The following is a 15,245-nucleotide window of genomic DNA, read 5'->3' as shown; positions in this document are numbered from 1 at the left end:
ACTCAGATGAATAAATTTAACAAATTAAACACGCGGAATTTTTATCTGATGAATCTAAATGATATAAAAAAATAGAATATGAGGAAAATATATTTTCTAAAAATATAAAAATAATGAGAGATCTTTATACCGGCTGATCAAAAATCTTCTACAAACGTTCACTATTCCGTCACTTGATCGCGCCACTAAGCACTCCTGCTCCACGTGTAGCACGCGATTGATCGTGCGTAGACGGAGGACGAATCGAGATGAATGGAGTGTTTGGCGTGGCACAGCGTCCTTTTAATCGACAGTAAATACGAGACGTATTCAATAAAAGTCAGTCATGGCTAATCCTATTCTTACGGATATGACAGAGGAGGATGCGGCGGATCTCCAGTTTCCGAAAGGTACATTTATTTCCTGATCGTTATACGGAAATTTGCAGAAACGCTGTAGCTAACCTCACTTTTGTAATACTTGTTGACAATGTGACGTTAATCGCGTGGGTTTCGAAATAACACGAGCTTTAGATAGATTACAATTGTATTAAAAGACGCAAATTTAACCAGCTATCTTATTTTCTGACTCTACTGATATTTATCTGATATTTATTTTTTAAAGAAAGAAAGTAAATGCAAATGTAATCTGCTGCTGTAATAGCGGTGCTAACATGTTAACATGCTAATGTTAATGTTACTTTTAAATCTTGACTTATAGTTTATACTATGAGGCTTAAGCACACGCAGTTTTAAACAAACTCGCTAACTATTCGTTTTTTTTGCGTTAACGTTACTTTAAAATACCTGCACATCCGAGCGGCCAAGGCTAAGGTAACGATTTTCCTCTTTCAGACTGTTTATTGAGTCCAACAGACAAGTCTGAGCATGACGTAGAAGTCGAGGTGTCAGTCTTGAAGGATAAAATTTTTGCCTCAGATCCAAAATGCCGCGTGTGCAGGTCTACTCTCGTGGAACCATACATTCGTTGCGCCATATGCAGCGACGATGTTGAGATATGCCCTCCTTGTTTCGCCAAGGGCTGTGAGATCAACGAACACAAGAACGATCACGATTACGTGATTATAAAGAACGAATTTCCTCTGATCGACGGCAGCAATTGGACAGCTAAGAATGAACTCGAGTTGCTGAATGTTGTTCAACAATGCGGCTTTGGAAACTGGATAGACGTGGGACGTAGGATGCATGGAAAGTCGGCTGAAGAATGCAAGACGCATTATTTGCAACATTACATAGACAATCAGACTCTGCCGGGCTTGCCGAGGATTGAGGAGAGCAGAGCGAGTTTATTTGGTTGCGAACCGATTCCTTACATGTACAAGTTGCAAGATCTGGAAGAACCTCCTAGATTCGCCCCGAACACGTTCAACGGCAGACTACTGGCGGGTTATAACGCGGCTAGGTCAGATTTCGAAGTAAATTTCGATCATTACGCGGAATCGCTGGTATCCGATCTCGAATTGGATGAATTTCAACCGGGCGACAACGATTACGAGTTAGGGCAGGCCTTGCAAGCGGCGATAGCGCAAGCATATAACAACAGATTAAAAGAACGCATGAGAAGACGGAGAGTTGTACGTGACCACGGACTAATCGCATTTCGCAAGGTCATGTCGTCGATACAGAGATATGAGAATATGATAACGAGACCGTTCGCAGAGAGACTGTTGATATTCATGCAGCTTGTGGACGGGATGGAATTTGATTTTCTCATGGAGGGTCTTAACCGCGCCGGTGAACTGAAAAATCATATCAGTAGGCTACTGGACTTCAGGCGAAACGGTCTCAAGCACTTCTACAGCGTACCCACGTTTCAAAAGCTGAGTAAACTGAGACAGGAGAACGAGCGAGAAAAGAAGCTGTATCTGAACAATCCGGAGTACAGCTGGAGAAGTCTGTTGCCCGATAGCGTTGTTAGCTGCAGCAGTCCGATTCTCGGAAGCGCGTCGCAACGTAAAACTGCGCCCCCTCTTGCCATAAAGGGTTTACCAGGATACGAGAAACTGAGCGCTGATGAGAGAGAGCTTTGCTCCGTCGTGAGAATCGTGCCTACTAATTTTTTAGACTTTAAGCAGCTCTTGATATTGGAAAGCAAGAAGAACGGTTATCTTAGATTAGCCCAGGCCCGTATCCTCCTAAAAATCGACGTGAACAAAACGCGAAAGATATATGACTTCCTGGTGGAAAAGGAATACATAAATAAGCCTTCTTAATGATTATTTTAAAGTAACTGATACAGAAATAACAATAACACGCGAATACTGTGATAGTACAAATTAAGTTATATTAAATGTTCGGTATTTAATAATAATAATATTATAATAATATTAAAAAAATAATAATTTTAAGTTTTAACAATTTCTGATAAATAAAGTTTTACATTTAGGGAAGTTTGTGAAATAGATTTCAAGTCCTCTTTTCCTTCATCCTATTATCTTTATTAAGATTTTCGTCATTAATTAAATAACGAAGGCGCTAAATTCCTTCACAGAATTTGAAAATGCAGAGACATTGTTGATATCGGAAGTATACATGCTTCTTGAGCACAGAAAAGCTCAAAATGAATCAGCTGAGGAAGAACAGGAATTTTCCGAAGTTTTCATGAAGAGCTTGACATACACCAACCGATTCGGAAAGTTGAAAAATAAAGAGACGATCGCAGCCGTTAGAAGGTAGCTATATATTTTTCAGTTATTTAATGTACATACATAAATTGTTTTAAAATAGAAGTTTACATAGAAAATGCTGGTAATATGTTATAACATCATGAAATATATAAATTAAATATAATGCGAAATGTAATATTTTTACTTTGCAGTTTGTTGATGCAAAAGAAGCTACATAAATTTGAAATTGCCTCGTTAGCAAACTTGTGTCCCGAAACTCCAGAGGAGGCGAAAGCTCTTATCCCGAGTCTCGAAGGACGCCTAGAAGACGAAGAACTCAGAACGATATTGGATGATATACAAACAAAAAGATCATTGCAGTATTAAAATAAATTTGATACATCCTGTTTTCATTTTCCTTTGCAATTCCTTCCAGTAATATAAAGAATATTTAACACGGAGCAAAATCTCAACATGGACTTTGCTCCAATGAAAATATATTATATTGACTTATTTATATATTGCTATAGGCACTTGCACAGGATTTCATTAAATGTTATTTTAGCGCGTTCTATCAAAAAATCGTACAATTAAATTCTACTCTTAAAATTCTGCGGTATCTAATTACTACGATTACTAATTAAGTCGATTGTAATTACTAATTAGTTACTACGATTGTAATTGTCGATTTACATCATTATTATTATATATGAAAAAAGGCAGTGTTCTGTAAATTAATAAAATTCAAAAAGATTTGTCATAGATCGATTGTATATAATCTCCTGCTACGAAGTCATCATCTTAACGTATCCAAATTTGCGCGAAAAATGTCTATTAATAATTGTTATTACGACGAAATAAATTTATTAGATTATTATATATAATACTTAGAAAATTCCATCTATTTTGAGCAAGTTTAGTAGGACTGCTAAAAAGCTGCTCGCGCAATCAGAGAACTCTTATTCAGTTACCCAATTCCGGCAATTTGCGATAAAACGAGATAACTCGCGAAAAAAGACGGCACTAATCGCGCCGACGACAACCGTGTATTACCAACGAGCTAATTATGGTTGGCTTGGCATGAAATAGTGGGTTCTCATTATCATCCCGTAGGATTCTTGGCTACCCGGCAGCAAGGTAACTCGTTCGACTTGCTGCTCTTTTTAGCAAAGCTGAGCTCGCGATAAGGATCGATGATGTCGTTCCACCTATCATTTACCGCGAATCGTAATAGGTACTCTTCAGTATGCTTTTTGCATTAAAAACACGATAGTCTTCTTGTTCCTTTTCTTCGTTGGTCTTTTTCTTTTCTGACTGTTTTCGCGAGAAATGTGTTCTCGCACTCGCACGACATATTTTTAAGGGATTTTTTATTACAACATAAAAAAATATGTTTTTTTATAGTTCTGGTTTAAAGAAAGAGAGATACTGAAGACAACAAAGAAATCTGCGGCATCGGCTTTGTTCTTTTTCTTTGTCGCGTTAGCACGCGCCATCTCTTCGACATTTGAATCTCACTCGATAAAAGAGTTACAAACAACATTAATCTTAATTTAATATTAAATTAAAAAGCAATAAACGAACAGATGCTTAAGAATAATTATTCAATTATAATTTGAAAACCAAATATTATATAATTGACATTCTATCTTTTTTACTTATTATATTTAAAACATATTTAATGAAAGATGTAAAAGCGGAAGTATTTGGCGAAAATAAAAATATTACGATAATTGTTATCTTTGTTTAAATTTTCGGTTTAAAAAAATCGATCCTCAACTAGATCGAATAATTTATTTTTGCTGCCGATTTTCATCTTATTCTGATTTATTTTGCGCAAATATCTACCTATCGAATGCGAGCAAAATGAAAAAAATACGAAAATAAAATATGACATTATATTTTACAGCTCGTAACTTCTATAAAATAATTTTTTTTCTTAAAGTGTTTACGAATTACTCGTTCTCGTGCAAATTTTTAAGTCAAATAAAAGTGCATTAGATAATATCGTGAAAAGTGCTTACATATCGCGCATAATGACACTCGCATTAGTGTCAGCGAGAAGAGCGGCGCCGTCGTTGGCGACACAGTAATCGGCAACTGCACCGCTCCCACGAAGAAGCCTCTTAAAATAATTATGACGGTCCTTAATCGTCTGTAAACTCGGAGAAAATGTTGCTGGTTTTACCAGCTCGGTGAATTGCGTGCGACTAGTAATCGATAACGGAATCGAAACGATCGGAGAAACGCTATCATCAAAACGATGGGATCGATGAATCGATCGTACCGAAATAGCACCGTCCGCATTCGCGATGAGTACATTATAGGGGAATAAGAAATTTATATACACTATGATATAAATAATAGAAGATTCGAACGATTTAGCAATTTTAGCAATTTTCCATAGAAATGAATTGTTTTATTATTTTATTTTTGGCCTCGTTTTTCTTACAGCAACTATTATTTTCTACAATTCCAAGTATGGAACCCTAATGGGAAATAAAATTGTCTTCTATCTCATAATCCGCCGTAATGTTGATATAAAACTTATGTAAAATTTTTATATTATTTCTACAAAAATTATAACTTTGATACAATTATGCTCTTAATTTTTACGTTCGGGTAGGTAATTTTTTATTTTCGCAATTCAAATCAGGATGCAAATCATATTCTACAGAAACAACGCTTACAAAGTGTCGCAATATGGGATAATTAGACACTGCTGGAAGACTCGTTGTCACATTAGTTTTTTTTCCTAATATGACGTTATTTTCTTGAAATTGCGTAGTAAGTACAAGTTACGCGCGTAACGAGCATGCTCTAGAGATCGGGATAGAGCTACTGAAACGTGCAACAAGTCTATATATTTCGCGCAGTGAGTTTGACGGCCAATCGATGGAATCAATTTGCATAATGTATACACGCGAACGCGTATGCTTGACAATGCCTTGATGCGGAGTTGCCTTTATATAGTGATAGGGAAGTATCATTGACGTCCGCTAACGTCAATAAAATCGCTGAAAAGACCAGAAGTTCGCGAGGATAAAAAATTTAATTGTATTTTAAAGATGCAAGATGTGCGCGGTTAGCACACTGTCGACTAGAGAGATTCTCTTTCGAATAATAAAATTATAAACCCGTATTTAAATTATAAAATCTTGCATAATAAAATCATGTTTAGTGTTAAATTAATTCAGAACGAGGAATCGATATCATCCGCGAATAAGACCTTATAATCGTATTATGTGCTGAATTGATTTACAATTCTCTGTACTTGTAAAACAATTCAGCGTTTCAAACTTTAACGAGTCCGCGTTTTAAGCGAGTTTATACCAGTTTCTCGAAGTACTGAACGATTGTCAAACTAATGATGCTGCAGGACACGGTTCTGTTGTTTTAATGTACTTTCAAATGAGGTGGAAACTGATTTAAACTGTCGTGCTTTACGTCCAAGACCGGTAACGACGATTAATAACGCACGATTAATGTATCACGTATATCCGAGTCGTGTAACGATATACCGTGTGTAACGATGTTGTTACAATGATATATTGTATTTCATACGGTATTTTTCCTCACTAGCCACGTGCTTTGATCTTTTAAGAAAATAAACAGCGAGAATTAATTCCGTTCGTAATAAATTATTCGGAAAAAGAATATAGTGATAAAATAAAATTTAAATACACAATTGCAAGGTACATGAGAATATTTACTGGCGAAGTAAATATTATTTATTCCGTTTGAGAATATTTTTGTTAATTGACATAAGTTTATGTCGTTACTAAATAATTTTGACTTATGAATTATTTTAAGTGATTTTCACGTAACAAAAATCTTATTCTGGTGTAAGGTCAGTTCGAGAGAATTAATTTCTTAAGTATATGTATTGATAGATTTTGTTTATTCATGATATGCTAATATGCATTAACTAAACATGCATTAAATTCTAAAATGCGAAAAGGATTATGTTAATTTCCTAAAATTTAATTAAATAAACTTAACGAAAGAAAAGCATACGTATTACATTGCTTATTCATCTATAAAACATTCAACACTACGTAAATTATATACATGCACTATCTGTATTATAATCCGTAAAGATTTATAAGGAGAAACACGTTGCAGGGTCCTAGATACATAATTTACTCATATATAACTTACCGTTTTTTAAAAAACTCTTTTGAATGAACGTTAAAAAGCATAGCGATATGATGTCTTAACAGGTAGCGAGGCAAATCGGAGCGAGTAAGGAACGTGGTAAGTCGACCTGCACGGTGCAAAGCTAGCGATCGAGTGCATCGAGTGAGAGCGCGGGCCTTGTCGGCCGGGCGACGAGTCGGTTCGGCCGCGATCGGCTGCGCGGCCGAAGGTCGCCGAGGCCGGCCGATGGCGGCCGAGCGTCAGTACAGCGGAGGCGCTCCGGCAGTCCGGTCGAGACCGAGACGTATTCAGTATATGTTAAGCAGGCGCGCGCGATACGAGTTGTCACGTTTTACCTTTCGCGAGCGCGCCGCCATCGCGCATCGTCGCCGCCGACGACGCGATCAGCGTCTCTCTCTCTCTCTCTTCCCCGATAATGCATCTCGAACGATAAGATCGCGCGTTTTTTTCACGCGTGCCACGGACATATACATGAAATTTGAAAAACTAAGTGCGCGGCACCGATAAGCGGGAGAAGCGCTCCGGTTCTCATTCTTCCTCACTTTCCGCGACCGTGACTCACAGTTTTTAAAAGCCGCGCGTGTCCGAGAGCCGCGAGGGGAAAAATGTCGCGACGAAAGTGAAGATTCGAAACGGATCTCGTGTTCTCGCGATCCAACCACCGATTCCTCGCTCCCTCCCCGTCATCCTTCTCACCATCCTTTCCTCCCGTATTATTTATCGTTTCCTCTCACTCGACTTCCATCCCGTTTCTCCCTCGCGCTCCACTCGTTCCTCTTCTCGTCGTACTTCTTCTCCCTCTCCCCATCTCTCTCGCACTCTCCTTCTCTCTCCTTCGCACCGACGTCGTCTCGTGGGGTCAGTGTCTGCTCGATCGGATCCTGAGCAGGAACATACCGGCGGACGAGGAGGAAGAGGTGGAGGAGAGGACGATCTCTTTCCCTCGGCGCGGCCCTCCCTCGGAGACCGCAACCGTTGCGACGCGCGCTCGCGAGCGAGCGAGCGCGCGCGCGCGCGCACCACGTCCTTCGAGAGTCATTTTCGGAGCGCGCTCCGTTTTTCGCGCACCGCGCCACGCGACCACCACCGCGAGACCGCGAGCGGCAGAAATGTGATGATGTGACTGACGTCGAGCGGGGCAAACGCGCGTCATCGCGGGGCCATCGTCGCTCGAGGATCGACGCCGAAGCGGATTGATTGTCGCGCCGACTTCGGACACGCGACCTCCCCGCCTGTCCCGTTCGCGGTGGCGGTGCAGGAAATTGTGATTTGTGGTGCCCGGCTCGCTCCTTATCACGCTCGCTCCTTGCGTAGTATCACTCGCCTTTTTTCTGCTCATTCCCGTGCCTCCCCTCCCCCCCTCACTCTCTCTCTTTCTTTCCTCTTTCTCCGGTATCATTTCTCGTCTCCGTTCCTCGCGCGCGTTTTTTCCATCTCCCGCTCCGTCGGCCTCCTCTTCCTCCGTCACACCTCGCGGCCGTCTTACGTCGTCTCGCTCGCTCGCTCGCTCGCGCGCCGCGTGTTTTCTCGCGAGCGAATGCGAGAAGAAGGAGAATCGGCGGGCGATTGATACCGCGAGAGAAAGAGACATACGCCGCCTCTCGGAGGAGGGAACGAGATCGGAGTAGCCGCGAGTTTGTGTTTTTGTTTATCACGGACGGACTGCACCGGTATATATAACTATACACCGCGCTGCGCTGGTGCGCGAGAGGAAGTTGCAAGTGGACGCCCATCGGAAGGACGATTCGTTGCCGGAGGCGTTCGAGAAAGGTAAGCTCGATGTGCCGTCCGTTTTGCGTTTTGTGTCCAAGTCGAGTGCGTGAAAGAAATGTCGAGGAACAGTTCTTACCGTTTAGAAAGATTCAGCTAATTCTATTTGAAAGAAAGAGACAAAATTTTACTAAAAATAGTCGAGACCGACAGATTGAATTTTCATAAAAGAAATGTAGGGGAGTAGTTCTTTTATCGATGAGTAGGATTAGAATGATTTACATCGAATCAAATATTCGAAAGAAAAGGAGAGCCCGACAAATTAAAATGTATTTGCGGCTGAGAATACGCGCAATTTGTCTTTTGAGTAATTATATTAACAAAGCACCGCCCGAGTGTCTGGGAAATTGGACAAGTATCGGACAAAATGTATCGGCGAAAAATGCATATTCAGAGCGTCCCGACAAACGACTTTGAATATGCATTCGTATATCAGCGTATATAAAACGCCCAAAACGCACGCCGCGCCGCGCCGGTGCACTTGTAAATACACGCGCGAGAAAATGTTATTATACGCGAATACATTTCACCTAACACCGGTATCGCGGGGGCGAGTTGATTCATTGTGGCGATCAGTATTGTCGACTTGAACACACAACATTGTCGCGTACATTTGTCACGCAAATGTTCGGAGCGCAGAATGACTTCGCTACCATTGTGTACACACCGTACTATTACGTTCGATGTGTGGTAATGCCTCCGTACACGCTGAGCTGCATTCGTATATTCGTTCGCTTCAGCAACAGGCGAGCTTTTTTTTTTCCCACCTACCGCACGTTTCCCGTTACATTAATCTCGGGAACTGCACCGCTGTTGCTACCCTCCACCCTCGAAAGTCAAGCTTATCTCTTGGAAAGATTTAATAATATTACCCGCGGTTAATTAGACCTCTCCGACAAAATTTTCATCAGCGAGTAAGTTTAAATTTAAACACGCATTTACTATATTATGTATACCGTGTAACTTGTGCGTTGTTGCGTCGCGAATTCAGTTCTATTCGTATAAATATTAACGAGGCATCGCGACGTCTGTAATTCCAAGAGCACAAAACCTACTGGCGTTTAATTTTTTTTTCCTTACATTAAAATCGTCCGTTTCTTCGCTCGCACAAGGTTAACGTGCGTTCAAAGAAGCACGTACGTACTTGTTGTATAACGATACTTAGCAGGTAGCACGCGGTCGTTTCTTTACAGCGAATAAACTTAGATATATCGCGAATTGATTTAATTACGGGCACATTAGACAGAATTTATCGTTGGCGTTTTGCTGGCCGAAGCTGGCGGTTCCGAAACGGTTGATTCGCTTTGTGAAATGAACCTGTATAGTGAATGCAGGCGCATTAGCAAGCGAGCAAAACGAACACGGAGGTATACGTAGTGCATCGTGCATTGCGAAGCATTATAGTCACTGCTAGATAAATTGTCATGAGATTTCAATAGCAATACCGCAAATATTCCTACGGTTAGAAAACTTGTATTTTGTTTATATTTAATTTACAATTGCAACAATATTTCCAGATATAATCTTTTTAAAAGAACAAATTATATGCTTATTAGTGCTTATAGTGCTTGAAACTTTATTACAAGCTTTCCCTCTATATTGTAATGTATTATTAATTAAAGTTTAAATTATTTCTTGTAAAATATTAAATTTATAAAATAAATTTAAAGTTACATTGCGCAATCTAAATTTTCTCTTTGAGCAAAGTCGAAATTTCAAGTTAATCGCTAAATAAATTTTCACCCCTTATTTACGTTCTTGAAACATCATTTGAGAAATGGCTCTTGGATTTTTGCTTTTAAATAATGTCATGATTAAACTGTTGATTGAGCTTTTTGTAGAGCAAGTATGAAAATTTGAAAGGAGTATACACACGCCAATTCTCATTCTAGGCGGAATGTTCCGCGTATAATAGTGAGTAATCGTTATTTAGCAGTGGACTTGATGTAATGACATGGCACATTATAAATTAGACGGCTATAATGCAAATTGCAGTAGACGGTTTTCCATGAATGAGTGCGCGCGTAGCGCACGTTGAACCTTAATTTACTTCCGAGAGGGGTGTGCATTATGGCGATTGCATTTAACGGGAGGATATGTGGGTTCTCATAATATTTTTCCTGCATAGGTATCGTCCGTCGTTTATTCATTGACTTTTGTTATTACAAAACTTGGCAATGGGTTATAATATAATATACTGTCGGAAATAACCTCTCTCTCTCTCTCTCTCTCTCTCTCTCTCTCTCTTTTTTCTTTTTTGCCGTTCTTTATTATTATATCTCAACTTCAGTTATATTGCCTCAATTTAATTCCTAACACGATAATCATATTGCTTTAATACTAATTATTTTAGGGGCACATGTGCGACTCGTTAAAAAAGACTTTTTCTTTTATTCTACAAGTACGTGACATTTCTCAAATATTTTCAAACAAAGTTATTTTATGTTTCGTTGCGAGTTGTAAATTTTATCAGTTTCGGATAGAAAGCCACACAGTTTGCACGATCGTTTCCGTGAGTCATTTAATTCCTCGGGCTTTCGCTTTTTATCACGGAAAAACAAACGAAAGAAGATGGCCTTATCTTGCCGCTCGCAAGCCCGCGACTTGTTCTCGTAGGAATGAAAAACAGTTTTAAAGTTTGTCTTCAGCTATTGAAAAGACGTGTCACTGAACATTTTATTTAATTTTTTTTGTCTCCAATTGCGTTTTCCGTTACTGCGTTTCTAGAATCGTAAAGTCCCCGAAAGAAAAACGGGTCCTTCTTTTCGCGACGTTATTCACGACGAGCAATTTCTCGTATAATGAGTCGCGACGGAAAATGATTTCCTACTTTCACGCTTGCGTTTGAATACGAGCGATGAAAATTGCGTTATAAACGTTTCCGTCACGAATATTAAGACCGGCTGATTCAATTTTTAATATTTGATGTTAACTCGATATTGATTTTCGTCCCGTTGTGAATCAGTTGCATTTCGTCATAAATTATGACGAAAATTTGAATTAAAGTCTTACATATATCTAATGTTAATGTATATTGTTATAATTATATATTTCAATATTATATTTTACTAATTCCCGATTTTAATCACTATGCTAATTCAAGACATTCATGATTCATGAAATGTATTGCTCTATTAGAACCGTGTGTAATTAATTTTTTTTCAAGCCAATGTTATTTGCATTGCTCACGTTTATTTTCAGCTAACAGTTTTCTCGTATGAAATTATTAATTAATATCGACGAAATTTAAAAAATGATCCATTTTATATTATAGCTTAGCTATGAGTCAAACAACTCAAACATTCATGTCCCTAACATGGTATGAAAAGATTGTTTGTTCGCTGCAGTTCTGTTGGCGAATTCATAACGAAAATGGATCTCTCTCGAGGGAGCGAAATCCGTCACGTTCTGTTTGATATGTTTTCAAAAATGGTGTGCTGTTGTATCCTCCTTAAATGACACTCTGGAAATGTAACTATCTCTTAATTGAATTATTCGTAACACCCATGAGAATATTAAAGAGACGCACTCGTTTATTCCTCTTGTTTTTTACGGGATGATTATCTAATGTTATAATTATAACTCACGAAAGACGTTTTCTCTCATAACAGTCAAGAGCAAAAAGTAAATTCATAAACTGCAACAGAGAGAATAAAAATTTCATTTAAAATTTGCACACACAGTCCGGCATATTATCTCTTTAATTGAAGGAATCCAGCAAAAATTACGCGAATATAATCTTAATAATTAATTATTACTTAATAATATCTTATTGCTTTATCACCGAAATTGATGAGAATATTTTGGACGAAATTATAACGGAACCGTAGACAGAGATAAGCTCACTAAATTTTCCCTCGTGGGACTTAGCACGTATTGCTTCGGGCTCTTCAATTATTCACGATACGGGATTCATAATGGCGGGTGAGTAAAGTATCTAGATGCAATATATCTAGTATACTACACTATAGAGAAATATACTGTCTCGTTCATTAAATCATTGATCCGTTTTGAAGATCAAAGTACTAAATTCAACAGACATTTATTACTCCTTGTACAAGTACACATAAATTTTAAAAAGTGAAGAAGTTTTATAATGAATATTTTGGTCAGTAGTATGCTTCTCAATTTTAAAGAAACAATCGAAATAATTTGCACATGAATATACCGTCTCACTCGAGAATCACTCGAAATTATCAAGATCTTGTTACTAATTAAATTCCGTAATCTAATATTGTACGTTACCAGTTATACCACCGAGAATTGTTATATAGTATTCGGTTGTTGCGAAATTATGGTATTAATTTTCCACGGTCTCTCTACGTGGCTTCACGCCAAGCGTGTAACGTCTTCATCAGTAAAACAAGCCGTCGCAACTGGCGCGTTAGCGAGACGAAAGCCGCATTAGTCGGTCGCATCTGTCAATAATTATTATCACGGGTGCGCAGTGCGTGCCGCGTTTCGTAGACGGCCGCTGCATGCACGTTATCTGAAAAAATACGAGGCGAGCGATATCAACGACCCGTAGATACGACGCGATGGTAAGAGAGAGAGAGAGAGAGACAAAAAGGAACGGGAGAGTCGTTGAGGGAAAGATTGAAGGAGAAAGAGCCTAGGTGTCGGAGAGGAAGATCGGAGAGACGAGAAAGAGGAGAGTTTCACGAGACGATACGAAATGGTTTTCGGGAACTTACTCGATCCGTGTTTGCCGTGACGTGCATTTCGTTCGCGGCACAATAACAATCAATGTCACGATAATTTATCGTAAAAGAGCAGTAAGTCACTGTCGAGCTACCGGAACGTATAACAGTGCATTTCGTGAGGTAATTTTAGATAAATTAATAGCGCGGCACGAAGAAATAGATAGGTATTAGACCCTTGTTTTACGATAATATTCATGCATTGATCATTTTCGGATTATGTACGGTCAGTGAATTGAGCTTTTTGGGTTGAGAGCAAATAAAATCTTACTTTTTAAGCTACTTGCAGTCGAATTTTCATTTGGAAAGCTTCAGTTTTTGCGAGCGATCGCGTTACCTTTCCGAAGAGTTACAACGAGCTCTAAATTGATCCTGTCGATAAGAGAAAGAGGCTGCAGTCACGCGAGCCAGCACTCCGGAATACCTTCTCGATTGGTTCGATATATTTTAATAATGACGACTCTTCTGTTTAACTTTCACTTGAATCGCTTTGCATTTTGCCATTTCGAAACCGATAACACACCGTTGATTCTGTATTACAATGGCGCTTATTATTCTAACTTATGAGAATAACAGATATATGTAACATCAGAACAGTTCATCTTTCTACGAATTATACGATTGAATTGGTTTTGTAAGAATACAATAGAAAATATAAAACGGCTAGTGTTACTCTAACATTATGATTACATATATATACTTCATGCAATCCTTAGATATGGAAACATTATATTTTGTCACATAAAATGCCTCCAATCCAGCCTAATTTAAGAGTAAGTATCCGTGTATCTTTACAGATCTACAGATTATAGTTATTTGCGGATGTAGCGGAATGTGACTCTGCAAGTTCATAAATTCGCAAATTCCGAATTGAATTGCAAGATAACGATAGCTTTTTGGCGTCTATATTCGCAGTTCATCTCACAATTCTCGTTAATTCCAACAGTTTGACGGTGATTTGTATAAGTGACAATTGCGATAACGGTAATAAAAGTATTTGCATGTGCAGCCTTGACGGAAGACGCATCTTTGCGGCTATGGACGTTGGAGACTCTCGTTTACCGAAGCGATCATTAAACATTTCGCCTTCTCTGTGCGCATATTTGCATAAATACCAATTATGTAATTAATACTAATAGGTAATGGTAAAGACGTGCAATGAATATACATGAAACGGATGTACAATTCATATGATGAATGCTGTGATGATAAGATCTTGAACTTTGCGCTTTTCGAACCAGGACCAGAATTTTAAATTGGATTTTTGTCTCTGATTCGCACTTTTCTTGTTAGTTTCCTGTAAGGCATTCGTTGACCAATAAAAGAAAAAAAAATGATATTTTAATAATTTATGCGAGAATTGATGAAAGAATGAAATTTGTTTCTCCACCGTTACTATGACATGATTTTTATTAAAGCTATAAAAGAGAATACAAAAAATAAAATTGATTGTTACATTAATAGTCATACATTTCACACAATCAGTCATGTCTATCGATGCGATGATGAGATTGTTAGTTATAATTTTTTAAAAATAATTTTCTGATAGTTTTATTATAGTAATTAACCAATTAATTTTTTCAGATAAAAAATATTACAGTGCCATATTTATATTTATTAAATCTTAATTTTAAAATTATATGTTATAATTACGCGATATATGTTCTGAAAACAAAACATACTGTAGAAAGTATTTTTTTTTATTTTTTAAAATTCATGCTAGATATTTGTCAGTTAAATGTTAAAGAAAACAGATTTTATCGTAATTTATTTTTTACGTAGCATTAATGCGCAACCTGTCTTATAGTAAAATATTTTAAGAAATATTGGTTTTTACCTTATATGTTTTTTTACATATAATAATATTGTCCCAAGCATTTCTTATGTATGTTTTAATAATTTACATTATATAGATATGTAAATTATTAATATAAATGCAATGTCGTTAAATGGAACGAACTTTAACTGTTGGGTTTTACCTTATATTAACGTTAATACTTGTAGACATT

The 15,245-nt window shown here is 38.1% G+C and overlaps 1 protein-coding gene and 1 long non-coding RNA gene across 3 annotated transcripts in view; both read left to right on the top strand.

Moving 5' to 3' along the window:
- Window positions 1-218: 218 nt before the first annotated feature.
- On the top strand, window positions 219-3,018 carry LOC112459038 (DNA-directed RNA polymerase II 16 kDa polypeptide-like). 2 transcript variants are annotated; one of them, XM_025022932.1, is made up of 3 exons: window positions 230-389; window positions 2,491-2,671; window positions 2,818-3,018. In XM_025022932.1, the coding sequence occupies exons 1-3, from the start codon at window positions 326-328 to the stop codon at window positions 2,990-2,992; spliced, it is 420 nt and encodes a 139-aa protein (XP_024878700.1). In that variant the 5' UTR covers window positions 230-325; the 3' UTR covers window positions 2,993-3,018. The 2 variants fall into 2 exon arrangements, with proteins under 2 accessions (XP_024878699.1, XP_024878700.1); XM_025022931.1 differs by lacking the exons at window positions 2,491-2,671; window positions 2,818-3,018 and adding an exon at window positions 834-2,484 and having other exon boundaries at window positions 219-389.
- A 4,024-nt stretch (window positions 3,019-7,042) lies between these two features.
- LOC112459039 overlaps window positions 7,043-15,245 on the top strand; it is a 104,416-nt gene continuing 96,213 nt past the window's right edge. The window contains exon 1 of the long non-coding RNA XR_003041265.1: window positions 7,043-8,536. This is a non-coding gene — a long non-coding RNA (uncharacterized LOC112459039). The remainder of the gene's footprint in view (window positions 8,537-15,245) is intronic.

Source organism: Temnothorax curvispinosus, unplaced genomic scaffold, assembly GCF_003070985.1.
Source record: "Temnothorax curvispinosus isolate PA1 unplaced genomic scaffold, ASM307098v1 QBEX01009448.1, whole genome shotgun sequence".
Taxonomy (NCBI): Eukaryota; Metazoa; Arthropoda; class Insecta; order Hymenoptera; family Formicidae; genus Temnothorax; species Temnothorax curvispinosus.
Note: the sequence above shows the minus strand (reverse complement) of the source record. Positions and strands in the feature narration are given on the sequence as shown.

What these genes read in the sequence shown, in the direction of transcription:
- LOC112459038 (XM_025022931.1), top strand. Translation starts at nt 326, where the DNA reads ATGGCTAATCCTATTCTTACGGATATGACAGAGGAGGATGCGGCGGAT. An exon ending in GGATCTCCAGTTTCCGAAAG is followed by an intron (nt 390 to 833) that starts GTACATTTATTT and finishes TTCCTCTTTCAG; the next exon opens with ACTGTTTATTGAGTCCAACA.